General features: G+C 36.0%; 1 protein-coding gene across 1 annotated transcript in view; it reads left to right on the forward strand.

The window, feature by feature from the left end:
- Nucleotides 1-24106: 24106 nt before the first annotated feature.
- Nucleotides 24107-26400, forward strand: part of LOC126830167 (multidrug resistance-associated protein 1) — a 44980-nt gene continuing 42686 nt past the window's right edge. Inside the window, exon 1 of the mRNA XM_050560466.2 lies at nt 24107-24240. Coding sequence (XP_050416423.2) covers nt 24208-24240 — 33 coding nt within the window. The 5' untranslated portion in view covers nt 24107-24207. The remainder of the gene's footprint in view (nt 24241-26400) is intronic.

Here is a 26400-nt window from a genome sequence, read left to right on the forward strand (position 1 = left end):
GATATCTTGAATGGTTTATGAGATATGCTCCGGAAACAAAATTATACACCAAAAACTAAGTCAAATTTGTTTCCATGGAAACACAAAAAATATAAATCTCAGAAATTCCTAAATAGCAAAAGGCACAACTACTGTAATAGGTTGATGTGTGTGCAAAGTTTCAGAAAGATATCTTGAACAGTTTATAAGATATGCTCCGGAAATAAAATTGTACACCAAAAACTAAGTCATTTTTGTTTCCATGGAAACACAAAAAATAGAAATCCCAGAAATTCCTAAATAGCAAAGGCACAACTACTGTAATAGGTTGATATGTGTGCAAAGTTTCAGAAAGATATCTTGAACGGTTTATGAGATATGCTCCGGAAACGAAATCGGACGGACGGACGAACCCCGTTTCAGTATCCCTCCCTAACTTCGTTCGGCGCGGGATAATAAAAGATTGTTTCCTTTTCAGGGATAATTGCAGTTTTTACAGAAATGATAATCCTTGTCAACAGCTGCGTCATGTGAGAAAATCTACAATACGAAAAGTGGTCAGACGCGCAGTTAAGTTGCTTCTTTTTTAGGAGTAAAATAAAGAAACCTGTTGATACAAATAATTATACAATCTCTTTTCATCATGAAAAAAAATTATTGACCAGATTTCCGGAACTGAAGAAGAAATGTTGTGACCCATGGAATAACCATTCAAAGCCCAGGGCCAAATCCCTTGGAGGTTCCTCAAATCTGTATTAAGAATGCAGAGATCCTCCCGATGGCCTTGTTCCAGGTGAAAAGTTTTGCTGTGAGTGTGTCATTAAACTGAAAAATGTTAACTCTGTTGAAATAAAGACTACAATTGATGTTCCGGTACGAAATGACGATCCAATGATAGATGAGGATGAAAGAATGTGTATCAGCCCAGATGTCAATGTGGCTTTAGCCAGTTTCGGCTAAACTCCTGTCAAAACTGTTAAATTATCTTTATCTGGAAAGAAACTGAAAGGGAAGGCTTGAATCAGCAACTAAAACCCTAAAAAGTAAGGCCGAGCTTTAGATGCTTCAAACAGTGGTGGAGAGGAATTTTGAAAGAGAAATTCAAAGGCTCTAAAAAAAAACCATGCTGAACGCATATAGATTTTAACTTTATCCCCCTTTTCAAAGAACATGACAGAATTTAGAGCTACTAATTATTTAGTTAAAATGAGCTACACCGTAAAAAGAGAAAAGGCTATTTTAGGACAATGTGACTCTAACAGTAAAAAAGGGAAATCCATGAGTCAAAAACTAAAAGATGGCATAATATCCTTTTATGAAAATGATTCGAATAATAGAATGTGTCCTGGAATGAAAGAAGTCGTTAATATTCTCAACGAAGATGGAGAGAAGATGAAATATCAAAAGTGCCTAGTTATGTCGAACCTGAAGGAACTTCATGCTTCGTGGACGGAAAACTTTCCCCGATAAAAATGCTGGTTTTTCTACACTTGCTGCTCTTAGACCAAAATGGTCTGTTCTGGCTGGTGAATCAGCTGTACCCATTCAGCATGTGTTTGCAATTATCACCAGAATCCAAAACTCATGCTGGAAGCTTGTCTGAATGTAGATCTCCATGACCTCGTGAAATTAAGTGTTTGTTCCATCGATAAAGAAAGGTGCTTGATGGGATACTGTAAAAACTGTCGTGGCCGAAATGAAATCGCGGGGTATCTTGATTAATCTGATGAACTTTCTGAAGTTTGTGATATTAGTTTTATAAGCAATGGATTAGCACTGATAGAACTATTCAGAGAAAACTTCATTGATAACCTGGCAACCCAGATTGTTAAATTAACAAGACATAACTATGTTGCCAAATCCCAAAGTGATTACATGAAAAGTTTGAAAACAACTATGAAACCTGTCGAGGAAATAATTCTTCAAGCAGACTTTGCCTTTTTAAGTGATGTCCTTCCTTACCTGAAGCAGAACTTCCTAGTCTAAAAAAAATCCATTATTTCACAGATGGATGTGCGGCACAGTACAAAAATAAGAACAATTTTATCAATCTATGCTACCACAAAGAAGATTTTAATCTCGGGGATGAATGGACTCTTTTTGCCACCTCTCATGAAAAAAGTGCTTGCGATAAACTTGGAGGTAAAAGGCTTGTTACGAAAGCTAGTCTTCAACACCCAAACAACGAGCAAATTGTCTGCTGTAAATATATAATGAACTTTTGTAAAAAAAAAAAAAAATATATACCAAAAATTAAACTTTTTAATGTTGAAGCTACATCTATAAGTGATTATGAAATGAAACTATTAAAGCCTCGCTTTGAGTTACCTAATACCTAATAGAAGGCTGTTTTGGGGTACCTCAGGAAAATATCATCTGCCGAATTGAGGCACCCTTGCTCCATTATTCTTCTTCCAGGGGATACATAATTGATACAAATGATGCAAACAAAATTGTAGAAGTTTGTGACAAGTGAAGATAATAAACCCCACCTTTAGTTTATAATTCTACATCCAATCTAAGCAACCAGCATCATTTCTGTTTGAGAATATTTAAGTGACAGCTAAAGTTTTCTTGTCTCAAAGTTAAACCTAATCAAATCATAACTGACTGAAAAACAAATCCAAATTTGAAATTTTTATCACCAATGTCATCATTTCAATTAAACTAATGACTTTACAAAATACTTTGTACAAATGTTTTGCAAAACATTTCAAAATATAGTGTGTATGCTTATCCAAAATTTGTGGAAAACCCCATTTTTTTTTACATCTCTTTTTTTATCACGAAGAGCATGATGACCGGCTTCAATTCTCTATGACCTTGACCTCGGGTATCAGAGGGTAACAAGGTCAAATGAAAGGTTAAAGGTAAGGCCAAAAGGTCATGATAATTGAATATACTCCTATATACAAAGCAAACCCATATTTGGAATCCCTGTGCAATTTCCAGTTCATTGTAGCCGAGATATGGGTCCTTAAAGATTAGAAGGATCGCTCATTTTTACCCATTTTCGAAAATTTCGGTTGCTCATAACAACCGTTCATCCGATTTCTAATGTCGCAAATGGAGTATACATCAATTATTTAATGAAGATCAAGTTCTATACATGTAAGAAAATTTTTCATTCAAGTTTGGACTATTAACATTTCAAAACCTGCGCAAGGCAGTAGTCAATTCTACCCAATGTGAAATTTGTTAATATCAGCAATAGTTTTATGATTATTGAAAAAGTAAAATTCTTACACAAAACCCTTTTTTTGAAGACATTCCAGTGAGTGATACACCCACAACGGGAGGTGTGGGCATTGCAAGCTGCGAGAAGTAGGCCAATGATCTAAGTCGCCCTGGTTGGTGCCATAAATACTACTGGGAACACAATTTCACCCATGTTAATATTTCCATGGGGAAACTTTTGTAATTATATGATTCATGGTGTCCCTCCTGGTACTGTTGGTAGAGCAGACTCTAGTAAATGGATAACAAAAAGTGTAAGATCGGATTCAACCCCTGAAGAGAATCTGTGGACGCAATAGATCCAGCTAAACAAAGTGAGATCAGTATGCTTATCGGGCCCACAAAGAAAACGAGATCTTTTGGTTATAAGCATACATTGTCAGTTTAATCAAATCATAAAATTGTCCACAACCTTGGTATTATTAAAAATATATTTGTCAAGTTCAGTATCGCAGGAAATCACCCCTACTTTTTTTGAAAAGTATAAATAGCCTAATTGTGTAACAAACTCAATTTTTTTAGCACGTCATATTATATAAAGGCTAACCCGTATGTTAAAAAAAACAACAAAAACAAAACAAATAACCCACGCGGCTGAAATATACTTAGATTTCAAGTCAAAATATGTAGCAAGCTTTGATGTGATCGAATTTCATAGGATTTGCTAGAAATAGTTCCACTACTGATGTAGCTACAATATGTAGCTTTAAAGGCGCCAATGCACATAGATAACAGCCTTGAACACCCTCAGCAAATTTGAAGTCTCTAGGACCACGGTAAGTACTAGGTGTACGAAAGTGCATTAGCGCCGCTTTAAACTGGCTGGAGTAAGACGGAAGACATCAGTAGTGGTACCATTTCTACTACTGATGTAGTCCGCCTTCACAGTAGTGGCTCGTCCTACGGAGTTCCTTTGTGCAAGTTTTTTTTTAGTCAAATGACTACTAAAAGGTTACTGGCCTATAGCTTCCTTAATTTTCAGTCCATCCGAACAACTAGGAACCCGTCCTTGCCAGGCCCTCCGCCCTGCACCACTGACAAGAGGAAAGCACGTCTGAAATTCCCGATGAGCTTTCTGCTTTCTCAGCGTCCTACCCACTTAGCCACCGTGGCTCCCAGTTCGTTTCAAAGTGAGAGATAGAGATAATTAACGTCCACTCTTTGATTTCTATTGATAGACATAATAAAGACTCAAACGGGAAAAAATAAAATAACATCACATGGCTTTGTGGTCTGATTACTGTGACTGTAGTGTAGTGTATTCTGTCCAACACTAGAGTAGAAGAATCTGATGACACTACACAAGCCTGCCTTTACGCCACGGGAATGATAGAGTCTACAAAATCGAAAACGAAATTACACAAATTGTTTAATAATGAAAGGGCAGTGTTAAGACAGTTTAAAAAAGAATGTGGCTAGATGTCGCATCAGTTTTATCAATGTATGTTTGCAACCTAGTTTTACCAGTTTTATAAATTACCACAGACGATCCATTATAAATCCTATAAATAGAACAGGCGATATACATTTGCCATTGGGGCCTAGAAGAAACATCGCTTTGAAAATGTAGAACGTATTACCGCAAAGAAAACCTGTTCGGTTCGGTAACTATTTTAGTGGTCCAGTCTTCACTATTTATGATAGAATTACTTATTTCAGTACAAACAGTAATGATATATGTGTTGAACCAGTATTTGAACTTGCGTATATTAAGGAGTCTTAGTTAGACTATCAATTGTAGTGTTAAAAGTTAAACACAGTTTAATAACGATACATTTAATTGTTTGTAGTTTGTGTAGCTAATATAATAAGGATTTGCAATTGCATGAACCAGAAAATGGTCACACAACTAAAGAGAAATATGAGAAAACTAGGAAATGGGTCTACACAACAGTATAACTCCCCACAGTCAAGTATATTTTTTTTAGTACTAGGCCAGGCTAGTAGTAGCAGTAGGCCTACTAGTAGCGATGCTAAACGCCGCTAGGAGCGCTGGCTGTACTATTTACAGACATCACAAAAAGTTGACCGAGAAAAGTATACGTCGTGTTACGCCTTGTCATGAATATTCAAAGTGTCAAACATTGACCACGTGATGTTTACCATCGAGAAAAATAGATGAACTTGCTGTCGAGTAGGATTTTGAGAAGCTGAGGTAAGATTTTCTGATATTTTTCATGAATTGAAAATTTGAAGTTGAGAGAAATTTTCGAAAAAGGCCCTCGACGCTCAAGATTTTGGTATATTTGGAAAGCCCAATTCATTAACTACTTAGTTTGACCATTTGTTAAGTCCGTATCCCCCGTAGGAATTCGTAAAATGGCTGAAATTGAACTATGTGGAATTAAAGGGAGGTAACTCGTGGTTGATCAGGGTTCAGACCATAATTAACCCCCCCCCCCCCACAGACTTCAGTGCAAAAAAAATGATGTTAGATTTGGACAGGGTTTTTTATTATATTGAATGTTACTAAAGCTACCAACCAAACTTTAGCCAGACATTTCACTAACAAAGGATAAAAATTGTGAATGTTGTTGACCACCTTGGATTTTTTTTTCAGGAACTGTAGCTGAAGAAGTAAGCTACATAATATATACTCATCCAAATCCAAACATAGCCAAAGGCGATCCCTGATATTACTTGGTACAACATAAAATAGACAAATGATGATGATATATAGGCCTACTCATACAATTTGCATGAGGACTATAAAAAGGGGGGCTTGAAACTGACTGTTTCTCAGCATTCTCAAGAAAGTCCATAATTATTATAAATTTGGTATGAATCATAGAAGTTAGTTTAATTTATTGTTTGAAATCAGTGTTAGTAATCTTATTTTTGTTATTTCAATATTTGTGATAATATTTATTTTATTTTTAACATTTTCTACCTGAAAGAAGTGGCCTGATGCGTCAAATGTTTTTGTTTATTTTGAAAAATATCGCATATGAATAATGTGATTATTTTATATTGTTATTATTGTTTGTTTTTGTAAGATACATGTATTAGAAATCTTATATTTGTTGATAAATGTGATAATGGTTTCTTTTTTTTTATCATTTATTTTAAACCGGTGGGTGAACATTTTTAATTTCATATTAAAAAGTAACAGATATGAATTTTGATCTTATTGTGATTTTGTTTTTAATATTTTTATATTTTTATGACATAGATAATGTCTCGGCAAGATGTATCACCATCTGAATGTTTATATTGTTTTTATTTTCATGGGATAATGTCTCAACAAGAAAGCTAGACTTCTACCACTGATATTATAATATAGTATATCGTAATGCACATGTATCACAAATTAATTTTTTTAATACTCTTTCATGTAGATCATATCTTACTTTTTATAAGCTTACCTTTTAATTTGGACTCTTTTAAGATATTCAAATGTTTTAATTATGTCTATTAATTATGTCTGTTTTTATTTGAAATTGTAGTAATGTTGATCACAAAAATATAGCTGTTATATAAATCATAGTTTAATTGTTAATTTTCATTCCTGAAACAAACAATTTCAAATTGATGTACATGGCAGCTTCTAAACAACTAAAGCAGTTGGCGTGGCAAAGGCGGCAAATCTGCCAAAAGCTTACAGGTTTATTTCTCATTTTGCCACACACTTTCATGATTTTTAAAAATATCCACAGTATACGTTAGTATAACCGGTTTATAATTGTTGTATGACTGTGAATGGCCAGTGGTCAATGGCCTCGGAACCAGTAGGTGCCCAATTACATACATAAACTTGTTTCTCTTCGACATTGACATCATACAGTCAAAAATTGTGATTTAAGGTGTTGTCATGCAAAAAATAAATAACAGAACAGACTGAAAACACTTTTATGTGTGCTTATTCATTAAAAAATAAGCCTCTGTATTAATGTCAAAGCGCTACAATTTAAGTACACACAAATTTGAAAAAATTTTTGCTGTGATTTGTGCGAAATCGGCACGGATCCCAACTTTGAACCTCTGTAACATAAAAAGTATATACTAGGATATTATAGCGACAATTTGGCTTTATCAAGTACATCTAGATCTTTAATTAGTGCAATTTTCATAGACCTATCTTGTATAGTTACTGAGATATTGGCTTCGGTCACTTTTTTGCGGTTTTTAAAAAAAGCCGTTTTTTAGCGCCTCTGGTTTGCCTTCTTTAAAACGCTATAACTTTTTAAATTTTCAATATTTTTTCGAAATTTTTTCAGATTATTCATTCTAGATAGTTCACAATTGCAGTATCGTTGTCATTTTTGAGTCAATGGTTGTATCTGAAAACCCGTTGGCAATGCTACTACTAGGAAATGGGTCTACACAACAGTACAACTCCCCACAGTCAAGTATATTTTTAGTACTAGGCTAGGCTAGTAGTAGCAGTAGGCCTACTACTACAGGAACAACTCAAGAATCACGCCAAAAAATAGAGAAAACAAATAAATAAATATAGGCCTACACAGTGTCATAGTATTCACTCAGTACGACAATACTTCAAATAGCATTTATCAATCTCCCAATTCGCCATAAAATATTACAAATTTAAGCAAGAAAGCAACATAGTTACCCAGTATATCTTGTGCTATTGGTAAACTTGAAAATCTGACAGCAATAAATTGACAATAATTAGCAAAGTTGATGAAAATTAGCCTTGCTGTGTCTAAGTGTAACGTTACTACCAAGGCTATCCGACGTAACTAAGGCACGATCAATTTGGGATTACTACTCCTGGACAACAGCCGAGTTACATCTCTAAATATGTCCATTTTTTGGTGATATTTTTGTTATTGATATTTAACTAGCTCTGTTTGCAAATATTCTGTTTTGAAACTATTATTTTAGCTGTTTACAGATATTTTTTGATAATAAAACAACGGACTTATTGGAAGCGAGAAAGGATAACGACGTGAATTGAATGTGACTAGGAAGGGACATAACTCTAATGGCTCATGGATTCAGACTGGTAATCTCTCATCATTTATTTCAATGGGCGAATCCAATATATTAACTAGGCCGCGCGCATGTCCAATCGACCTAGTTTATATATACGTCATTGATCAAATTACTTGGCTTATAAAATAAAAAAAATTCAACATACCCATGATCATAATATTTATAACCACAACCTTTGCTAATGGGCTTCTGCCGGGGGATATTTTCATTTATTAACAGTAAGTGTAGTCGAGGCAAGGGGGGGGGGGGACACACAAACAATTACACAGGACAAACCTACGGACAGGACACAATATACAGACAAATAAAATAAAAAGCGCATAATATCAGATTAATTGAATGGTCATGTTGGGTACATTTTGGCTTGTGTTAATCTGTGGATAAATGCAAATTGTCGGGTTAATATTATCGACTTTTGGCCTTCACAACCCGACAAGTCCGGGAGATTTAGGGTTTACTCCTCGTTGGAGGGCGTGGGGGGGGGGGGGCAAGGCGCACATTAAAGAACGCTTGAAAGTTGTAATTCAAAAGAAGAGTATAGGCCGTAGCGCCTAAATAGCTCAATGATAACACGCTGTATGGCGTTTGTCGGTCTCCATTATCCTAGGTGGTGCAGAGAACGGTAATCTTTATACGACGAAGACTGAGACTGAATAAGATTTTGTATCTTATGTTGTTATACGTCATGAATATGAAAGTGACCATCCCGATTGTCACAGCGTCTCAGAAATAAAAGTCAGTGTACATATGAAATTCAAGCGCCAATATATAGAGCAATGGCGGTTTTACCTTGTCTCAAAATTTCAGCTCAAAATATTTAGGCGTTTGGATGTGAACGTCAAAACCGCTTATCCGGACACGTAACCCTTTTAAAATTTCGGGTCATTTTTTTCGTTTGGTGATCTCATAATCTATTGCCGTTACTTTAAAGGTCTATACAGTGCATGACCCACCTGCTGTACTTGATAACGAAAGGCAAATTTCACCTACACTTTATTTTTATAAAAAATAGAAGTCTGGTTTTATCCAGACACCGTATAATTAGTTTGGGGCACCGGTCTCCATTACAAATAAAGACGGGTTAGCAGTAAGCGCCCAGGTACTGTCCCGGGCCTGTGATACAATCAGGTATATAACCCAGAGAAAACCATACTGTAATTCCAGCATGAGTCATGATCTGCTATAATAATGTTACATGAAATATGAATTTAAGCATATTGAAGTAAAATTTACCTATACAACTTACCACATGGGTGAAATGTATAAAAAAAACCAGGTAGTCTAAAACTAAATGTTCTGGGTTAAGTGGGAAACATTTCTAGTATTCAATAGAATCGAGGTATACTAGTAATTGAATATAGTTAGGACATATGTTCCATTTACCACAGGGGGATCACGTGGCTAAATGGGTAAGACGCCGGCTCGCTAGCCTGGAGGTCGGGTGTTCGATCCCTGCATTGGCCGAGAAAGTTCATCCAGATTTTGCGGCGTGGTTCCCCCTTGTCAGTGATGCAGGACGGAGGGCCTGACAAGGACAGCTGTCTAGTCCTTCGGGTGAGACGAAAAACCGAGGTCCCGTGTATACATTGGAATGCACGTAAAAGATCCCCTGGCAGTTGGAATTCTATATAAGTATAGGCGATAGTGCCGCTGCCCGGGCAAAATTTCCATCATAGCACACTGTATGGCGTATGCCCGTCTTCATTAGCCCAGTATAGGAGCAGAACAGTAGGACTTTAAACCCCATTTCATTTCATTTCATTTCCATTTACCACAAAACAGAGTAAAAAACAAACAATATATACTGAAATACAGAGAAGCGAATAAGAAAATGTAAACCGTCGCCTGCTGCAAGGGAGGGGTGGGGGTGTCCGGTGGGATTCTCTCCAAGCAGTCTCACAATTGCTATTGAAAAACTGACTGTAAATGGTGCTTTCTAGAGTATATACTGGTGTTTCTAGTTTTTGTGCATATTTAACCGTAGGCAATCTTAGCAATTAATCAAAAACGACGTAAATTCAGGACTATAGGGGGACTCCAAACTACACAATTACATCAACTATTTTAGGGACCCCTGAAACTATCATACTCCTTTCATCCCATCCCTGAAAATGGAGGGGAAGGATGGGATGTTGAAACATGTTGCAAATTTTCGCATTAATAGATTACTTTAATTATTAGTACAAATTATACGGCATATAAACTGAAAATTCGTATATTATTTTACATGCAGCTGCATAACAAAATTGTTTCCGTTTTATCCAATAAACAATTTATTATTATATTTGGGAGAAAGATTTGGCGCTAAAACGTGTTACAAATATCCGTATTACATGGTAGACATTGAATTATCATATAAATTAACAATTGGTATATTGGTCGAGTATTTTACAGCTACAGAGAAGTTTGTGTTTAATCGAAAATTCCAATAAATAATGTATTGTTAGTTCCACTGGAAGTGCTACAGGTGGTAGATAATAGTATTTAAATTTTGTTTAAATGTGTATTTTCATAAACTTATTATGTAGATATATTGTTATATGAAAGGTCCGACCGGGTATAAAATAAGATTTTGTGTGAAATGGGTGTCCTGGAACCAAATGGGTCCATCAGATATCTGATTCTACAAATTTGGGCATCTATAGGGTTATTTGTATCCACCATGCACGAACCATGAGGATATAAATCCCGTCTCAGATAAATTCTATTTGGAACAAATATTTCCGTTTCATAGAAAATTCTAATAAACATTCATTCAATACCATTTGAATGAACAAGTGGTTACTATCTATAGTATCTACATGATACCAGGGACGGACTAGGGGTCTTGAGGGGTTCCCATTGTATTGGGAGGGGGGAGGGGGGCAGCGGGTTTCTCGCTAACCAGGCGCGAATGATTCCTGTAAATTTTGCTTTCTAGGGTATATCCTGGTGTTTCTAGCTTATGCACATATTCAATGTGTGGTAAGCTTAACAATTCATCAAAAGCAACGTAAATTCAGAACTAAAAGGAAACCCCAAACTACACAATAACATTAACTAGTTTCGGGACCCCTGAAACTACCATACGGCTTTTCAGTCCATCCCTGGAAATAACACCACTTAAGGGCTGTAAACAAGGATCGCATAACCATTTCTGAACTAACATTATGGTCTAATTCCTTAAAAGCTGGATAATTTTACCCCGATGAAGATGGTGCAAAGACATACCGAATGAAGAAAATTCCAATAAAACATAAGAACGCTAAGCAGATGTTTGGATTTCTTAAATTTATTTTTGAACCCAAAATAGAATTCAGTAGCCCTGAAAACCGTTTTAAGTCATATTTTAAAAGCAATATTCGCTTGGAAAGAATCTCCATTATAATTTATATTTGGATTGCCGTTTTAAATTTGTATTTATTTATTTATTTATTTTTCCAAGAGGCATATCAAACATGACAAAAAAGGTGATAATATAAAGTTACATGATAATAAGATGAGAAAGTTTTGATGAGAGAAAAAGTAATGATGTCGTGAATGATAAGCCTCTTGAAGATAACCCTTAAAAACCTGCTTAAATTAAAACTAGGTTTATTTCCAATGGGGTTGTTGTTATTCCAATAAGGTCCTTGGAAATTTACACCATCGGAGCTATTCTAAATTAGTTTTTTTTGGAATCGGACCTCAAAAACATTACATAAGAATTATTACAAGACATATCCAACGGAATAAAATGACGATTAAAAAGCCGCCATTTTGGATTTCGAAAATACTTTTTTGAGATCAGAATTCCACCAAATGACACTGAAAACCATTTGAAAAGCATGTTGTAAGTCATATTTAACAGCAAAAAATATAGATTAGTTTAAAATCAGACATTTTTGGATTCCATTTTGGCTACCATTTTGAATTTCTGCCACATTAGATTTTCAATATTCATTTTCGAATTCAGAGACACCGAAAACCATATAAAAGACATAGTAAAAGTCATATCTGACGGAATAGTGACTTTCTGTATAAGCAGACAATGTTATTTATAATTAAATTTAGTCATCTTTTTTAATAGAAATTTTTTTTTTTAAAAAAAGAAGACCGGCACCATATGGAAAAACAAGCACTTTTTTATTGTTTCGGTCAAATTTGTTATTTTTGGAACATTATAACAAAAATTTATTTATTGTTGTATTATAAGGTTTGTCATTGAATCAACTAGCATAGTTTCGATTTCCCGGTTGTACGCGACAAGGAGTAGGGTCGCCTCTCTCACTGATCTCTCTCTCTCGTTATTGTAACCGTTAGCCAATTTAAATCAATCGTTTATTAAAAGTACAATTTTAACTATTAACTATACACCTGAGATACATAAGAGATGGAATCGATTACCTTACTCCAGCCATTTTATGAATATCCAATGATTTTAACAAGGAGATTTGATTAGTCTAATATTTAATAGACCACACCTATATAAACGTGTCAAACTCCGCCTCAATACAGTATATAAGTCGAAAATAAATCATACTTACCATATTGTTCTTGTTAATCAACCCATAATGGGCAAATCCTCTTCTCTGAATCAGCATTCGTTTCTACTGTTAACATGCATAAATGGACTAATTTTGGAAGAAATGCGACGTCTGATATGTCGTTGTGACGTCACAGTAACGTCATGACGTCGTAGAGACATAACGTCGCCATTTTTGGACTCGCTGGTACCGACTTCCTATCTGTCTATATTTATGGTGTCTAAATCCAATAGTTTTAAAGATATTTGCAATTTTTGATCGACAGCCGCCATTTTGGATTTGGCCACGCCCCCTGTCCTTATTTGGACTCCGATTTTGGTAAACTTTCTTTTCCTTACTTAGGACATCATAATGAGCCAATAGAAAGCAAAAAAACCTTTTGTAGCAATTTGTTCTACGTATGACATCATTTAGCCGTCGTTTGACCCGCCTATAGTGCAAGCTCTATACGGTTGCTCTTAGTTGTAGATTAAATTATGTCGATAGTGGATCAGTTAAAGAAATAAAACTCAAGGACAATTTTATTTGTAACCGCCTTCTTGTTGTAACTGAATAATATGTCCCAATCTTTATTCTGGTCAACAAATTGCACTATTTTACAATATTCCAATTAATTGATGATATTTAACACACCTAATTTAAAAAATTGGAAAAATTCAACTAAATGATTTGAAAAGCCTGACGTAAACTTTTTCAAATGTGACTTGGATTTAAAAATATTTTTAAACCATCTGGACAAGTAAAATAGGATTGAATGGATAATTTACACAACAGGTAGGACACTAACACTTCTAGTACTTAGAATAAGGCTATTTTTTATTTCCTGGAGCTGTCAAGCCAGCAAGAGTGTTATTGTCCCTTTAAATAGACGTTTATGGCGGCCACATGAAAATATGTCTTCTGCATACAGAATCATAATATGGGTGTTTATATTATATTTTCTTTTTGTTTTTATACAGATGTGAATCTGGTTCGACCTGTGTATTCCCAGAACCACCAGAAAGAAAACATCCAGATGAATCTATATACACTAACTGGGGAACATGTACCAGTAAAAATAATAAAAATCATTTTTACCAGTTTATGGTTTACAAATAAAAAATAGGTTTTAATCTATGCACTGTCCTTTCATTCTGTTTCCGTCCCACAAAGCAATTCAACATTTGTGCAGTTTTTACTAGATTGGAGTAAATCGTGGCAACTTTTAAGCGGAGATCTTTCATCGGCCCAGGTCTGGGGTTCACTTTTTTCTTGAGATAAGGGTCTTTTCCGATCCTCTAATTTCTCTAGCTTAACAAAAAAGGGCCGATGTATTCAGATTAGAGTTTTTGGTGCCCGAGTATGTATTTGGTGGATGGATTGGGGGACCCATTTAAGTCAGAATTCTTTGGGGAAGGATCGTGTGATTTGGATAGATTTGAAATAAAAGATGACACAGTAGACTATGCGTAGAATACGATGCCGAATGGTAATCAGTCCGCCGTTGGGGCGTTTTCGAGATATTCGGGATCAAAGGTCAAATTAGTTCATTTGCACTGAAAGTGAATGCGCATCCATTCTTTTATCGTGAAAATATGCTGAAAATGATAATCACTCTTTCAATAAAAATGTAAATTTGCTAAATTCACTTTTTTTCTTTGTGACCCTGGAGGTCAAAAGGTCACCTTATCCATTTTAGCACTAGAAAGATTTAAAGTAATACATGTCAACGTAATAATATATAAAAACTAAAGCACTGAGCCTCCAGTCTAATCATTCTGTTTCCGTCGCACAAAGCAACATATTATAAACATCGTAATGCGGAGATCTTTCATCGGCCTAGGTCTGGGGTTCGCTGTTTACTTCAAAGAAGTAATTTCTCTAGCTTAACAAAAGGTGCCGGTCTATTCAGATTGGAGTTTTGGTGTACGACTATGTATTTGGTGGATGGATTTGTGGAATTCTTTAAGGCAGGGTGGTTAGGGTGGGTTTAGAATAAAAGAAGACGGTGGGACTATTAAATACGGCTTAAAGCTTTAACAGTTTCTTGTGAAATGGCAGGAACTGTACCATATGAGACAGAAATATGTTGATCGTTCTGAATATAGCTGCCAGTAAAATGGGTAAGGGAGGTAACTATGTCTAGCGTGCATGCACGTATAAGAACCCCTGGCAGAATTCGAAATAAGAGTAGACCGTACCGCCCTGATAGAACACTGATAACACATTGTATGGCGCGTCCCCGTCTTCATTAACCCAGTTGGTGCAGAAAAGTAGGACGTTAAACCCCATTTCATACCTATCGAGGAAGTTTATATGCAGCTGTGTTCACTTGTTGTATGGCTGATTTGAGGTCTCGTGTACAAATTGACGTGCACGTAAAAGATGGCTTTACAGTTGGAATTCGATATAAGAGTAGGCCGTAGTGCCGTTGTCCGAGCAAAATTTGCCGCATAGCACACTAATGGCGTATGCCCGTCTTCATTAGCCCATTTCTGAGCAGAACAGTAGGACGTTAAACCCAATTTCATTTCATTTCATTTTGTATATTAACCAAAAACAGATATGACAAATGTATACTTCACTTCTGTCTTTTGAACTAGTGTATTTTTTTTTCCATATACCAGCCATTAATAACGTTTGTTGGCTAAGAACAGTTTATTGAATAATTGTGGTGGCCTTTTAAAATTGCACCAGGACTATAAATATACATTGTCCAATGAATATGCAAAACCAGGCTATTTTTCAGCTTTGAACAGACACACGCACACAGACAAAATATATTATTGAGATTGGCTATTTCTGTTATATAGACGGATAGGTCATAAAGTAGTACATTTATTGTTTGTTTTTAGTTCGAAAGCGGTCACGGGTATGGTGGATGATAGAGAGAGAACAATGGGGTTTAACGTCCACTCGACACAAACTAGGTCATTTCGGGACTAACAAATGGTTTAATTTTATTTCAATAATTCGCTTGCGCGTAGTGGTCTTTAGCAGTGGGAGGAAAGAGGAGGACCCGGAGAAAACCTACGAGGTTGGACAGGCGATCCTACTCCTTGTCACGTGCAACCGGGGATTCGAAACCACGACAGTTGACTCAATGACAGGCTTTATGATACAGCGCGTACGTGCTACCCATTCGACCATCCAACCCCCATGGTGGATGATAGTAGCTATGTAAAATTGCAGCAGTCTATCGGAATACCGGATTTTTTTTTTGTTGTTTTTTTAAATCCCAAAAAGTGGCATTATGATCTACACAGAACACATATAATTCCCATGTAAAGAACTAGCGGGAGCCGTGGTGCCTCAGTGAATATATGCGCTGGCTCAATTAACGGTCCCGGTGTTAGCCGAGAAATGTGCTCGCTAATTTCCAGCGTAGTTTCCCATTGTTAATGGTGTAGGACGGAAAGCCTAACGTACATGGAAAATATCTCTTTAATGACCCCCATAATTTTTTCGCATTATGTGATGTGAGGAGATGGTTCAGTATAATTCCAACGTATTGTAATTGTATTAAATACTACGATGTATCTGGGGAACATGTTTTATGTAAGCATATTATACCTACGCTATGATGGGTGACATTTTACCTTGACAGCGACGTTTACTACTACTCTTCGTCGAATTCAACCTGCCAGAAGTACCTCTACTTGCACGCTAATGTGTCTACGGAACCTCGATTTCCATACCATTCGAAGGACTAGAACAGTCCATTTCTAGGCCCTACTACTGCATCACTGTCGAATTTCTCGGCCGACAAAGGGATCGAACCGGATACCTGGTTAGTGAGCCAGCGTCTTACTCATTGATCCACTTCCTATCGTGTATTTGACATTACACGACACAACCAGTAATAAATTGTATTCAAAGTGTAACGTATTGTATACATACACTATCAATGTTTATATGTAAACGTACAGCCTACGTATCTATGTTCATAAATCTCCTTTTCGTATTTATTACAATAGTTCATGTCGCATTAAGAAAATTCAGAGGTGGTGAAATCTGGTCCGGTTATACATGTTACAGAACTATGAAAATGAGCCAATGTATTGACCCTGAAAATGTTTGTCAAGTGATGATAATGTCCTTTAACATTGCATAAAGACTAAAAATATACTTTGACTAACAACTATGGAATACGATATCATTGTCGTTACTCAACGTAAGCTATCATTTTAAGGATTGGCTACTTCGAGCGAAGGATAGGTCAAACAGCATGAAAATAAAATGTACTGGGGTTTAACGTCCTACTGTTCTGCTCCGACTGGGCTATGAGGGAAATTTTGCGGACCATGGCGCTACGGTCTATACCCTTACTTCGAATTCCAATTTTCAGGAGATCTTTCACGTGCATGCCTCGCTTTTTTGTACCATCCTAAAGACTATACGTTGCCCTCCAGACAACTGACAAGGGCGAACCACGCCGGAAAATCTCGATAAACTTTCTCGGTCAACACAGGGATCCAACATCGGACCTCCAGTCGGGGATTTTTATTTATATCTGAATTGCAACAGTTTTTCTTAAAATATCAAGCCGGCTTAATTACCCCGGTGCGTGCAGAATGGAGGACGTTAAACACCATTTCATTCATTTAAAAAACCAAGATCCTGACGTTAACGAATAATCCACGGGGACAGGTTAGCTTCTACGATCAGATTTCGACAGTACATATTAGATCAATACTATTTTATTTTTCTACGCGAAAACTTTATTATTTACTTTTTTGAGACATTACGTTTAGACCTGGGTTTACATTGACAGCATTGACACTTGGGCAAGGTTATTGAAGCGTACTTTGACTTCTTTTGGGGTTTATCGTCTTTGGATTCCCTTGGGGAACTTTTGGCTACGCTGGAGCAAGAACACTCCTTCCCTCCAGTAACGTACATGATTGCTTGATGAACGGATGCAGATTGTTGAATTTGTTTCAAAAAATCTACACATGCGGCCCAGGAAGGCTCTGGTCTACCTACAGCCAAAGCAATGCTATTGTTTGGAATTTCCAGAGAAGGCGCAAAAGGGATTAAACGAACGTCATGATGACCATTTTCTTTTGTCCTGTTCGTTGTACCCAGATCCTCTATAAGATATAATCCAGTACATATCTTGGGAACAAACACCATGTTTATATGTCCTTCGGATGTTCTATTAATTGCAGCAGGTGTCCATCCTAAATTAGCTGCTGAGGATTCCAAAGATGATTCGTGCTCTAGTTTTGTTCTAATAAGACTGACAACTTGTAAAGTATAGTAAGTATGAGTGTCTAATTTTTTCACCTGCACAGCAGGAACAAATGAAATCCTCTCTTTTCTTGAATAGTTAGTTCTACACGATGTGGGCTTGCCCACAGGCACGGGCGCTTTGTTGCAGCTCATTTCTGGTTCCACTTTCATTAATTCCAGAGAAAGGGCAAATTTTATTTTTTGTCGTTCTTGAACAGATTCCATTGTGAGGGTTTTACTAAAATCGAAACGTAGTGGAGGCGCAGGGATTTCTTCAGTTGAAGCGGATACATGTTTGTGTTTCCTTTTTCCGGAGTTTTTACTGGATTGGGATAAATCGTGGCAACTTTTAAACGGAGATCTTTCATCGGCGCATGTCTTGGGTTCACTTTCTTGCTTCAGAGGCCGGATTTTTTCCAAATCCTCTAATTGTACTAGCTTAACAAAAGGGTCCGACCTATTCAGATTGGAGTTTTGATGCACGAGTATGTATTTGGTGGATGGATTGGGGGACCCTTTTAAGTCAGTATTCTTTGAGCCAGGGTCGAGTGGTGTGGGTGGGTTTAAAGTAAAAGAAGAGGCAGTAGCCGGTGGGACTAGTAAATAAGGCAGGACATAAATTGGGGTTGCAGCTTTAACACTGTTTTGCGAAATGGCAGGTGCTGTGCCATGTGAGGCATAAATAAGTTGATCGTTCTGTATATAGCCCTCAGAAGAACGTGTAAGGGAAATGTCACTTGCATTTTTCGATTCTAAAGATCTCCGACTTTGTGGAGAAAATATAATGGGAAATCCTATGTCGTTTCTTACAAATGATATATGCTGCGGATTTGTGGAAATTTTAACTGGGTCAGTGGGGGTGTTTGTAATAGTAATAGAGGAGTTTGATGTCACGTTTTGCTTTTGGGGTGTGGAGGTAGAAAATGAATACGATTTGGTTGCTTTGACATTTTGATTGTCTCGGACAAGTTGTGGACTTTTCGTTGTGGGATAAGAATAGAGCTGTGTTGCTTTTCCCTTTTGAGTATCTCCTACATCCTGTGAACATTTCATAGGTACTAATTTACGATGACGATATTCGTTTGAGAACCTAGAATGTAAAATCTTGTGGTTGTCCAATGCATTTTGTTGTCCGTTCGTGGCATGAATTGGGTGTCTTATGTTTTTGATTATATTAGAATCGTCTTCATGAATTCCAGACTTAAACTCAGAAGATAGTCGCTTTTGTAATGCTTCTTCCTCGTCCCTTTGCCTTTTTCTCCATGTTGCAAGACTCAGCGTCTTTCTTGTTCTCTTTTTGGGACGAGCTGTAGAAGGATTTATTCCTCCAGAAGAAAGTAGACGGACATCCCCTTCATTTAAATTGGCTATAGGAGTAATGGCATCTGCTTGGTGTTCTCTGGAACTTGAATGCCCCAGGACTTCCTGGTGTACTCTATCTTCTAGATTTCTCTTTGCCAGCTCGATCATATGCATAACATCTTTATACTGAATCTGTTTATCTCGTTTAGTCACGACACTTTTCGTTTCAGAGTGAAGCAGTGCTTTATCAACGGTAATGTGTGTCCCCTTTTCTGTGTCTGTGCTGTGTCTTTGTTTGGCAATAGCCTTTGAGACCGGGACATAAAGTTCATTACTTTGTCTCCGGGAAGACGAATCGGTATTTATTTTGAGAATTAGCGGACGATTTGGATCTTGGCGTTGTGCTTTATTCTTATCTTCCAATTCATTTTTTCTCGAAGATTGCGGCGAGCACTGTCTAAGAAAACATTTACAACTGACGTCTTTACATGTTATGTTTGGTAAAGATTTTATTGGCGAGGGCTCGTTGAGCATTTTCATTAAAACACTGGGGGCGTCTGGGCTTCTCGAATTGGAAGTATCATCAGCAGTCCTATTCTTTTGTTTCTTCTTGCAACGTGTTTTAACACTGCTTTTCTTTTGGAATGTATTGTTTATATTAAGCGTTGAAGAACTTTGCCCATTTTCGTAAAATGGTGATGAGTTACTTAACATTTTAGGGGGTGGCGAAACTGAAGCTGTTAGGGTAGATCTACCCAAACATTTGGGTCCCAGGTCTAGTATTAGATTCGAGGATCCGTCATCAAATCCTTCCATACCGTTTTTTTAATTTTATTCAAGGGATATTAGTACCTTCAAAAGAAAGAAAATTGTAATAATTGGCTACTATGTTACATTCCAAACAACTCAAGCAGACTTATGACTATGTACCGCCAGACTCGGATTAACATTTACTTTTACTCTTCTGACTTTGCGTAATTCCTTTTGTAAGATTTCTACAAAACAACACTGTCAACAGTAAACTGTGTGTTTATGTTTGTTGATATTTCATTTGAAAATCCATGGCTCAAAATGAGGAACACTGGCTGGAGTTAGATTACAGATTAGGCCCTACACATCAGCAGAATGAGAATGGTGCATTGATTATGGACCTTCTTTAAAAAATAGAGAATTTAGTTAAGAACTTACACTTTGATTCAGCAATCACAAATGAAATAACGTTTCAATTAATTTCTGTGGGCTTTTGATAAACTCTTTGCCTCTTAATAGCTCTCAAAACAAAAACCATTAACAATAACCTGATGACCACCTTCCGAAACATAACAAAACTTGTCAACAGTGCTCGCCATGTTTTGACGTCATAGCAACGTTCTGACGTAATATGTTACAAAGAGGTTCACATTGGACTTTAGAAACCTGCGTCATTTGGAGCTGGATAGGGCGGTGCTGGTTGAGAAAGGATGTCCCATCTGGCGGTCCACAACAATACATAATATTATTTAGCCCAAAGACTTGGTGTTATCAATTTCGCTTACATAGAACTGAACAAATTGTCATATCGTAGCTTTTTAATTACGATAGTAATTTTATAGTGTATCAATTTGGATGTGTCTACTCGAAGTCTGAGGCTCTGAGCTGCAACATTCTTTGAATCGCTGAACTACAGAACTACAGAAAAAAATTCTTTAGAATTTTTCAGGTCATAATCAGTTTTGAATAATAAATTTCGTGGATTTCGATAAAATTGTGGAAGTTTTGTTATTGTCGCAGACCGTGCATCAGAATGTAAGGGGCAAATTGAAAGAAAATATTCAGTCTTCAAAAGCGTGACCACAATCGCAAGGGCTGTCAGAAATGTGTCTGGGAAGCCTCAGAAAACGATGTCCGTTCAAATCACTGCAAGAGAGTCAAGGCGAGAATGGAGAATTTGATTTTTCCTGCTGTCAGAGTGTAACACCATGGGTCTTTCGTCAGACGTGGAGAGCGGGCGTTGGAAAACCGGTCGCCACATCCTACGTATGGCCCATGCATCTTTTCTTACTTATTTTAGTAGCCTTAAATGTGATCGTCTAGAATTTGTCTCTAGCTGTCTTTGCGTCTGCTTCACGTTGGGTATTTACTTCTTACTGTTTTCTTAAGACGTCTGTATTCTCAGTAGTTACAACAATGCAACAGTTCGTGTTTACATTTTATATATCATAGCTGGATACATGGATACAAGCATAGTATAGATTACAAAAGAAAAATCATTCTCTCAAACCTCATTCGGCCAGACTCGCTGGTGTTATATCTTTTCCTTTCTGGATCAAGTTGTTGTCTAACGAATTCTCACAAATATGATAGTTTTGTAGCTTGGGTTTTGACGTTCAATTATCTAATTGGTCAAATATGATGTAAATAATTAGAGAGATTGGTTAATTGGGCCAAATGACGTCGACACCCTCCCTTATATGGTTAAATGGAAATTCACTGGAGAAACTTCCCATGAGATATCTGTTATCATCCTAGAATTGAATGTTTACCACATTATAACTCTTTTTTTATATAACAAGTTAATTTAAGTACATACTACATATCTACATATGTGAATCTAATAACTCGCCAAAGATAATAATTAGTACAATACAATGCCATCATTAATTTCAAGAGCAAAAATTCTACAAGGAGTGTTACAAGAGTAGTATCTTGAAGGTATTTATAAGTTGGTCAAGGTAGCTGAGTTTAGATTTAAACGGGGGCATATAAAGTTTCTTTTAGAAAGATCGAGTTGATTCCATTCTCTAATTGTGGATGCTATAGGGGTGTCAAACTGATTTCGATTCAGATACATGAACTAAAGTTTTACATCAAGTGGGCAGGATATATAAAAAAAAAAGTATCAAGATAAAGAAAATTTTATTGATTTATTTGACTAAAATCGGTACATTTTATAATGCAATACATTTTGTATTACATACAGAGTCCTACGGGGCGCCGTTTGTAAAATAATTATTTAATTTTTTTATAGCAAAAAACATTAGATTTAACTCCGAATATATATATTTAGATAAATATTAGAACAAAAATGGCATATATGTAAATATCAAAAAATATTGTAGCTAAAGGTCGAGTTTTTGGTCTATGAAAAACTTTAAATGTTATATCTTGATTTCACATCGCTTAGCTAAATATATAAATGCTAAATATTAAATCACTGAAAAATCTAAAGTTAAATATTTAGCTAAACTAAATATATATTTGTGGTCCCGCCAATATTTCTATTATCGTAAGCGACACAAGAAACTGCGCATAAAATGATGACGTGTACCCGACACGTGAGCCTTGGCACAATAGGCCTACTAGCAATTAGAAATGGAAGCTGACCACGAACTTGTAACCCGAATGACGGCCGTTCGCACAGATCAAGGCAATGAGGACGTCCTACCTACAGGTGAACTTCAGGGAAAGTTGTACACTACGTCATCGTTTAGCGTGAAGTCGCTTACAACAATAATTATTTTACAAACGGCGTGGTACGGTTGCGCTTTGTAAATTTAACTATATGTTTAGCTAAATATATAATTATATAAATATTTAGCTAAATATATATTATTTAGCTAAATATATATTATTTAGCTAAATATATATATATCATCAAATCTCTTTTTTTGGTCTTAAAATATTCAATGTAAATGTTAAATATGAAAATAGAGACAAATCAAGAAATATTTATATATATTATGTTAAATATTGAGTGTTTGTTGTATTTTTAGTTTAAATATTAAAAGTGAAAAATTTGCACAAAAGTCGAGATTTAACTATATATATAAATTTAAATTAAATCTAGTGTTTTTTACTATATAAAAAGCTAAATAATTAATTTACAAACGGCGCCCCATAGAGTACAAGTCAGTTTGTTGAAATTTGTGCCACGGGTCACATTTAAACCCTTGGCGGGCCATATGTTGGACTTAGACACCCTTTTAAAGAAGAAGAAAATAATAAACAAAAATCTGCAGAAATGTGTTGGGGTCGACGTTGCTTAAATTTGGTTTCGTATAGGCCTACTATAATTTATATTGGGTATATAATACGTTGAAACAAGTATTCGGGAGTGAAATTATTAAGGGACAGGTCTCCTCTATATGGGGGTTATAATTAAAAATAGAAACAACTGGTAAAGGCTTTATAATAAGTTTATGTCATAGCTAGAGATCGAGATATGGGGTGTAACGTCCACTCGACACAAACTAGGGCATTTCGGGACTAACATATGGTTCAATTTTATTTTAATAATTGCGCGTAGGGGTCTTTAGCAGTGGGAGGAAACCGGGGGACCCGGTGAAAACCCACGCGGTTGGACAGGCGACCCTATAGGCCTACTCCTTGCCACCCTACGTTCGTTATATTTGTTGTATTGTATTAATGTTCGTTTATTTGTTACATGTATTTGTTGTATTGTATTAATGTAATTTTTGTAATTGTAAGCTGCTCCTCGTGGGCGTTTTATGCAATAAATTTACTTACTTACTTAGGCCTACGTACTTACGTTGGCATGCAGTTGGAATTTGACGAAGAGTAGGTGGAAACGCCATTGTTCATGTCCCCGTGGAACCTTTCAATCATAATTGTACGGTATTGTCGGTAAGCTTTTATTCTGCCAATCAACACACTGAAATAAATATTTTGCAGTTCTTGGTGAAATACGGTAACTTTCCGTTTATTTTTGAATGTTTTTTAAAAAGGACCTACATCGTCAAGAAGTGAGAATTAGAGTGAAAAAAACACACCGAAACGAACTCCGGTCCGAATTTTTATTTCTATTATTTTTCTTTTTGAATTATCATCGTTATCTGATTACGGTTATAAAACACGTGTTCCAGTCCAGTGTTTTTACCGGGGAAGAAAGCCGCACTGAATTGTGGGTAAATTCGTAGAGTTTCACAACAACATGTCTCTCTTGTGCGTCAAGTCGGTGTATATAATTGCTTAGCAAAAGCAAGAATAACCATTTGGACCGTAGCAGTACAACAGTATGGACGATTTCTGCGGAGGTGAACCCGTCTGGGTAAGTAATATCCAACTCACTGTCATGCCATGGCGCCCTAATGCGTTTGTTTGGCGTAAAACAACCAACTGTCAAACTCAGTTATGTTATATAATCACCGAATCGAGCTGTAGTCAGCGAAGCGATAGGCCTAACCTTGCTGGTGCGTAACTATAGTACATGTATACGTTCGTACTTTTTTATACCTACAATGAACTGGGTCAAGTTTTTATACACGTGCGATTGAATATTAGGTCGTGATATAGCTGGTTGAATATATATTATTTTAAAGGGACAATAACACTCTTGCTGGCTTGAAAGCTCCAGAAAATAAATAATATCTCTATCTAAGTACTAGATGTTTAAGTGTCCTACCTGTTGTGTAAATTATCCATTACATCCTATTTTACTTGTCCAGAGGGTTCGAAAATATTTTTAAATCGAAGTTTCATTTGAAAAGGTTTACGTTAGACGTTTCAAACCATTGTTGAAATTTTCAAAATTTTAAAATAAGGTGTGTTAAGATGAAATTTGTATTATCAATTAATTGAAATATTCTAAAATAGTACAATTTGTTGACCAGAATAAAGATTGGGACATATTATTCAGTTACAACAAGAGTGGTATTGAGCCTTTAAGGAAAATAATTAAATGCCTGGACTTGAATTGCAAGGACATGGCATAATAATAATATTGTACTTCCTTCTAATTAACATCATCATACTTCATTAATTTTTGTCCCATAACTAGTGAGTTCTGGAAAATGAATTCTTGAAAAGAATATAGCATAAGCCTACCTGCGGACATTCTTGTAAGGCACGTACCAGTCACAAACATTGTCAAACATAAATTATTACGCAAGTTGACAAGTATAGGCCTACCGATATATGAAATCTGATAATTGATTGTGTCTGTGACAGATGCCTTATGTTCCAGGCTTGCCTGCAGGGGTGCTGGCAGAATCATACCCCAAAAAAGAAGCCAATTAAGGTCTCTTAATTTGCTGCCATGATTTGATTTAAAAGAGGCAAGTCTTTAACTCAATTAATAACACCCACAGTCTTTGACATTGCAAACACGACTTATTGGTCAATTTAAATCAACATTGATGTTGTTATCTTACCGTGATAAGATGGAAGGGCTCCAATATTTAAGACAATCGTGTGCCAGAATGCTTTCTAGCGCCATTTGTAATAAAGAAACTTAATGAACAAGGCTTAACATACCCCACTGGAGAAAACAACTGATGTAGATTGGAATAACCAGACGCCAAAGACTGCCATTCAATTTGCACTCTTCTAATATAACTGATTAGAAATTACAGTAAAAACAGAAACAAATGAATGTAGGCCTAAATCAGTTTATACATGTATACATTCATAATATTACATTTTTCTTTGTATAGTTGTTACTCGAGTCAATACATGTATCAATACTTTATGTAAACGACTGTAGGCCTATCTATATATATTGTATATACATGTATATATAGTAGCAGTTACATGTATTATTAGTCCTATTTATTGCCCCTATACGGTAACCCAATTTACAATCGAAATAAAAATTAACTCAGAGAAAAAATTACATAGTAGTAAATTGATCAAGAGTCAATCTGTTTTACTGCAGATATTAAGAGAAATTATTTTATGTGGATAGAACTGTTAAGAAATGAAAAAAATATGTACATTATTAAACCAGTTTTTGGACTTAACAAGGCGATAATTAATATGAAACATTTCAGTAAGACGTTATATTTCACATGTGCCACATGTCGTAGATTACCTTTTGGTGTGTACCAGATGCGATAACAGTGTTTTTTTTATAGGCAGGGCTGGATTAAGACCCACAGAGGCCCTAAATACTTAAAAGATTTTGGAATATAAACAATAATAAACCACAAAGAACTGACTAGCACATCGATCATTAGAGTTTTTCTGGGATTTTATACACCTTATTGTTAATTGCGATAAAACAGGTAACAGTACGAAAAAACAAAAACAATGAAAAACTAATTAAAAGTTCTTAGTTAATTTTTAAATTAAATATTTTAAATTTGGCATCTAACAGAGCAGACATCTTGTGGTGCCCCCATTACCATGGTGCCCTAAGCACATACTTATATTGGCTTAATGGTTAATCCAGCACTTTCTGTAGAGGTTAAGATTTGTTTTTCTGCTCTAT

The sequence above is a fragment of the Patella vulgata genome, chromosome 8 (assembly GCF_932274485.2).
Source record: "Patella vulgata chromosome 8, xgPatVulg1.2, whole genome shotgun sequence".
NCBI classification, from domain to species: Eukaryota; Metazoa; Mollusca; class Gastropoda; family Patellidae; genus Patella; species Patella vulgata.